The sequence below is a fragment of the Heterodontus francisci genome, chromosome 28 (assembly GCF_036365525.1).
Source record: "Heterodontus francisci isolate sHetFra1 chromosome 28, sHetFra1.hap1, whole genome shotgun sequence".
Taxonomy (NCBI): domain Eukaryota; kingdom Metazoa; phylum Chordata; class Chondrichthyes; order Heterodontiformes; family Heterodontidae; genus Heterodontus; species Heterodontus francisci.
In genome coordinates, this window is record NC_090398.1 from 12,782,753 (window position 1) to 12,788,752 (window position 6,000).

Sequence of the window (6,000 nt, forward strand, 5' to 3'; positions counted from 1 at the left end):
TCTATGCACACGATTCTCGGAAGGTGTGACCAGCTCAGGAGGCTGTTAATAAGGCCTGCAGCATCCCTGGATTTATTAACAGATGAACAGTGTACAAAGCAAGGAAGTTACACTAAACCCTTTATAAAAATACCGGTTACACCCTAGCTGTCGTATTGTGTCCAATTCTGGGCAGCACACTTTCGGAAGGATGTCAAGGCCTTGGAGAGGGAGCAGAGGAGATTGACCTGAATGGTCCCAGGGATGAGAGAGTTCAGTTAATGTGGAGAGACTGGAGAAGCTGGGATTGTTCTCCTTAGAGCAGAGAAGGTTAAGGGGAGATTTAATCGAGGCGTTCAGAATCAGGAAGGGTTTTGATGGAGTAAATAAGGAGAAACTGTTTCCAGTGGCAGGAGGGTCGGTAACCGGAGGGGGACAGATTTAAGATAATCAGCAGAGGAACCAGAGGGGGAGATGAGGAGAAATGTTTTTACACAGTGAGTTGTTGTGATCTGGAATGTGCTGCCCTGAAAGGACGGTGGAAGCAGATTCAAGAGGAACTTTCAAAAGGGGAATTGGAGACATCATCGTTGCGATATTGCACATCCTGCCCGCTGTGTTATTGTAGCTTATTCCACCTGACCTGGTTCTCGCCTGCGCTGAAATGTTTCTTGCGTTTTAAAGCCAGGCTGACGTCCCCGACCGCTTCTTCAAGCGCCTGTTCTAGTCTGTCCCGATAGTATCCTGTGCACTGGTACAGCCTGAAATCATCTGACAGCATTTCAGAGATTGTCGTGTCTGGATCTGCCAAACGCAAATCAGAAAATCCACTTAAATACTGAACAACATTTGCACTGTCGAGACTTGCTTTAAAGGTGACCTCAATAAGGGGCTTGGAATGAAAACCACAGTTAGCTGGTAAACAACTTGCACTCATACAGCACCACTGGCATTGAAAAATTACCCAAGGTGCTTCACAGGAGCGATTGTCAAATAACATCTGACCCCGAGACAACTGACCGAAAGGTCGGTCAAAGATGCAGGTTCCAAACAGCATCTTCAAGGTGCAGAGAGTGTCAGAGAGGTTTAGGGTGGGAATTCCAGAGCTGAAGGCAGGGCCGTCAAAAGTGGAGCGATTAAAATCAGGGATGCACAAGAGGCCAGAACTGGAGGAACACAGAGATGTCAGAGGGTTGGAAGCGGTTACAGAGATAGGGAGGGTTGTAGGGGCTGGAGGAGGTTACAGAGATTGGGAGGATTGTAGGAGCTGGAGGAGGTTACAGAGATAGGGAGGGTTGAAGGGGCTGGAGGCGGTTACAGAGATAGGGAGAGTTATAGGGGCTGGAGGAGGTTCCAGAGATAGGGAGGGTTGTAGGGGCTGGAGGAGGTTACAGAGATAGTGAGTGTTGTAGGGGCTGGAGGAGGTTACAGAGATGGAGGGTTAAAGGGGCTTGAGGAGGTTACAGAGATAGGGAGGGTTGCAGGAGCTGGAGGAGGTTACAGAGATAGGGAGGGTTGTAGGGGCTGGAGGAGGTTACAGAGATAGGGAGGGTTGTAGGGGCTGGAGGAGGTTACAGAGATTGGGAGGATTGTAGGAGCTGGAGGAGGTTACAGAGATAGGGAGGGTTGTAGGGGCTGGAGGAGGTGACAGAAATAGGGAGGGTTGCAGGAGCTGGAGAGGTTACAGAGATAGGGAGGGTTATAGGGGCTGGAGGAGGTTACAGAGATAGGGAGGGTTGTAGGAGCTGGAGGAGGTTACAGAGATAGTGAGGGTTGCAGGAGCAGGAGGAGGTTACAGAGATAGGGAGGGTTAAAGGGGCTGGAGGAGGTTACCGAGATAGGGAGGGTTGTGAGAGGTTACAGAGATTGGGAGGGTTAAAGGGGCTGGAGGAACTTACAGAAATAGGGAGGGTTGTCGGAGCTGGAGGAGGTTACAGAGATAGAGGGGGCTGGAGGAGGTTACAGAGATAGGGAGGGTTGTCGGGGCTGGAGGAGGTTGGAGAGATAGGGAGGTTTAAAGGGGCTGGAAGAGGTTACAGAGATAGGGAGGGTTGTAGGGGCCGGAGGAGGTTACAGAGATCGGGAGGGTGGTACGAGGTTACAGAGATAGGGAGGGTTAAAGGGGCTGGAGGAGGTTACAGAGACATGGAGGGTTGTCGGGGCCGGAGGAAGTTACAGAGATAGGGAGGGTTGTCGGGGCTGGAAGACACAGCTGACAGATTAACTGAACTGAGCATGCCTATTGCTTCGAAACCACGTCCCAGTCACCCATCACCCCTCTGCTGTCATCCAGTCTGGGCCTCCAGGTGGCTCCAGACCCACAACAATCTGGTTGACTGTGAACTGCCTCAGCAAATCAGTCAGGTGCATTCGAGGCGGCTCACCACCGTGTTCCCAAGGCCAACTCGGGAGGGGCAATGGTGAAAGTCTCGACAGAGGCACGCACATCCCATGAACGAAAAAATAAGAGGGTCGCCCACTCCACTCTGTCCAGACGCAGTGGCACCGTTGCCTCTTCCTGTGCCAGTCGCAGTATTTAGTTTGGGGAGCCCGGACCGTTTAAATACTGGAACGGGGAGACCCTGGGGGGTGTGGGCAGACCAAAGTCTTGAAGATGGCAAGACAAGCTGGGAAGGTTGTTAATCGGCTTATTAACAGAGGTATAGGGTACAAGAGCAAGGAAACCTGGCCTCAGCTGGAGGTTTGTTTCCATTCTGGGCACCACACTTTGGGCAGGATGCCGAGGCCTCGGAGAGGGAGCAGAGGAGATTGACCTGAATGGTCCCAGGGATGAGGGAGTTCAGTTAACGTGGAGAGACTGGAGAATCTGGGATTGTTCTCCTTAGAGCAGAGAAGGTTAAGGGGAGATTTAATCGACGCATTCAAAACGATGAGGGGTTTAGTTAGCGTCAATAAGCAGATACGGTTACCAGCGGCAGGAGGGTCAGTAACCGGAGGGACACCGCTTAAAAGTGATTGGCGAAAGAACCAGGGGCAACATGACGAACATTTCTTTCCAAACAGCGCAACTTATTTCCATCCGGAATGGATTCACTGCCTCCAACAGCAGCAGAAGACGATTCAATAATAATATTTAAAAGGAGGAATTCGGACAATGATACAGCCCAGGGGTGGTGGGCCTGTGTCAGAATTGGTTAAAATGCTTGTCGAGGGGAGGGGGAAAAGAAAAAAGGAGCGGGTGGGAAGTGGGACTCGAACAAACACAAAATAAGCTGGAAATGCTCAGCAGGTCAGGCAGCATCTGTGGAGGGAGAAACAGTTTCGTCGGAACCGGAAAAATTTAGACATGTTCAAGTACAGAGGCAGAGAAAGCGGGGGTGGGGTTGGGTGGTGAGCGAAAAAAGGGAGGTTCGTGATAAGGTGGGAGGCAGGAGACATTAATGGACAAACATCGCGACGGTGGCAAGAAAAAGGAGAGTACAGCGGGACGAATAAAGAAACAAACGTTTGTATCGAGAGTCAGTGTGAATTGGAAAAGCAGCATCACCGACCGCAAAGAAAAATAGATCGAGAGGTCATGCTGTGAAACTGTTGAGTTCAGAAGGCTGTAAGTTGCCTTTAGATTGCGAAGAGGGATGAATTGGAGAGCTCTTCCGATGAGAACAGCACTAGCACGATGGGCTGAATGGCCTTCTTCAGTACCGTACGAATTGATAAGCATGCAAGGAGATGGTTGACAATTGAAGGGTCACTCACCGAACCTGCCTTGGTCTGGTCGCTTCCTCTTCAGAGTGGATGGACGTCCTCCCAACTGCGGCCCCTCAGCCATGACGGCGACAGACTCCGGTGCTCTGTAATAAATATAACAGGAGTGCTATCAAAGAACTGTTCACAGACATTACATTGTGATTTAATTCATTCATGGGATGTGGGCGTCGCTATCTGGGCCAGCATTAATTGCCCATCCCTAATTGCCCTTGAGAAGGTGGTGGTGAGCTGCCTTCTTGAACCGCTGCAGTCCATGTGAGGTAGGTACACCCTCAGTGCTGTTAGGAAGGGAGTTCCAGGATTTTGACCCGGCGACAGTGAAGGAACGGCGATATAGTTCCAAGTCAGGATGGTGTGTGAGTTGGAGAACTTGCAGGTGGTGGTGTTCCCATGCATCTGCTGCCCTTGTCCTTCTAGTTGGTAGAGGTCGCAGGTTTGGAAGGTGCTGTCTAAGGAGCCTTGGTGCGTTGCTGCAGTGCATCTTGTAGATGGTACACACTGCTGCCACTGTGCATCGGTGGTGGAGGGAGTGAATGTTTGTGGATGGGGTGCCAATCAAGCGGGCTGCTTTGTTCTGGATGGTGTCGAGCTTCTTGAGTGTTGTTGGAGCTGCACCCATCCAGGCAAGTGGAGAGTATTCCATCACACTCCTGACTTGTGCCTTGTAGATGGTGGACAGGCTTTGGGGAGTCAGGAGGTGAGTTACTCGCCACAGGATTCCCAGCCTCTGACCTGCTCTTGTAGCCACGGTATTTATATTCAATGAAGAGTGCAACAGGACATGCCAGGGGCAGCACCAGGCACACCTAACAAAGAGATGTCAAACAGCTGAAGATACAACACAGATCTAGGTGCTTGCCAAACAGCGGAAGCAGCATGTGACAGACAGGACTACGCAATCCCACGACCAACGGATCAGATCAAATTCTGCAACACCCTTCCTAACAGAACTAGGGGTGTAGCCAGCCCTCGAACCGAGACAGTGCCCAGTCCCAGACCTGAGACTCCCACTCCCCCTGCACCGAGACCAGAGAGCAATGCCCGGTCCCCCCAAAACTAGACCACGGGGCAGTGCCCCCTCCCCCCTGAACCGAGACCCCGGGGCAGTGCCCCCTCCCCTTGTACCGAGACCCCGGGGCAGTGCCCACTCCCCCCCTTGTACCGAGACCCAGGGGCAGTGCCACCTCCCCACCCCTTGTACCGAGACCCCGGGGCAGTGCCCCCTCCCCCCCCCTTGTACCGAGACCCCGGGGCAGTGTCTCCTCCCCCCCCCCTTGTACCGAGACCCCGGGGCAGTGCCCCCTCCCCTTGTACCGAGACTCCGGGGCAGTGCCCCCTCCCCTTGTACCGAGACCCCGGGGCAGTGCCACCTCCCCCCCTTGTACCGAGACCCCGGGGCAGTGCCCCCTCCCCCGCTTGTACCGAGACCCCGGGGCAGTGCCCCCTCCCCCCTGAACCAAGACCCCGGGGCAGTGTCCCCTCCCCCCCTTGTACCGAGACCCCGGGGCAGTGCCACCTCCCCCCCTTGTACCGAGACCCCGGGGCAGTGCCCCCTCCCCCGCTTGTACCGAGACCCCGGGGCAGTGCCCCCTCCCCCCTGAACCAAGACCCCGGGGCAGTGTCTCCTCCCCCCTGAACCGAGACCCCGGGGCAGTGTCTCCTCCCCCCCCCCTTGTACCGAGACCCCGGGGCGGTGTCCCCTCCCCCCCTTGTACCGAGACCCCGGGGCAGTGCCACCTCCCCACCCCTTGTACCGAGACCCCGGGGCAGTGCCCCCTCCCCCCCCCTTGTACCGAGACCCCGGGGCAGTGTCTCCTCCCCCCCCCCTTGTACCGAGACCCCGGGGCAGTGCCCCCTCCCCTTGTACCGAGACTCCGGGGCAGTGCCCCCTCCCCTTGTACCGAGACCCCGGGGCAGTGCCACCTCCCCCCCTTGTACCGAGACCCCGGGGCAGTGCCCCCTCCCCCCCTTGTACCGAGACCCCGGGGCAGTGCCCCCTCCCCCCTGAACCAAGACCCCGGGGCAGTGTCTCCTCCCCCCTGAACCGAGACCCCGGGGCAGTGTCTCCTCCCCCCCCCCTTGTACCGAGACCCCGGGGCAGTGTCTCCTCCCCCCCTTGTACCGAGACCCCGGGGCAGTGTCTCCTCCCCTTGTACCGAGACCCCGGGGCAGTGCCCCCTCCCCCCCATTGTACCGAGACCCCGGGGCAGTGCCCCCTCCCCTTGTACCGAGACCCCGGGGCAGTGCCACCTCCCCCCCCCTTGTACCGAGACCCCGGGGCAGTGCCACCTC

General features: G+C 55.8%; 1 protein-coding gene across 3 annotated transcripts in view; it reads right to left on the bottom strand.

Moving 5' to 3' along the window:
* The window catches only part of LOC137385095 (NACHT, LRR and PYD domains-containing protein 3-like), a 52,553-nt gene that overhangs the window by 40,833 nt on the left and 5,720 nt on the right, over positions 1 to 6,000 (bottom strand). The window contains exons 2-3 of one of the 3 annotated variants that reach the window (XM_068059854.1): positions 3,706 to 3,791; positions 623 to 783 (exon numbers count right to left, since the gene is read on the bottom strand). In XM_068059854.1, coding sequence (XP_067915955.1) covers positions 623 to 783; positions 3,706 to 3,769 — 225 coding nt within the window. In that variant the 5' untranslated portion in view covers positions 3,770 to 3,791. Of the gene's footprint in view, positions 1 to 622; positions 784 to 3,696; positions 3,792 to 6,000 lie in introns of those variants that run through there. The other 2 variants (XM_068059853.1, XM_068059856.1) reach the window with 2 other exon arrangements.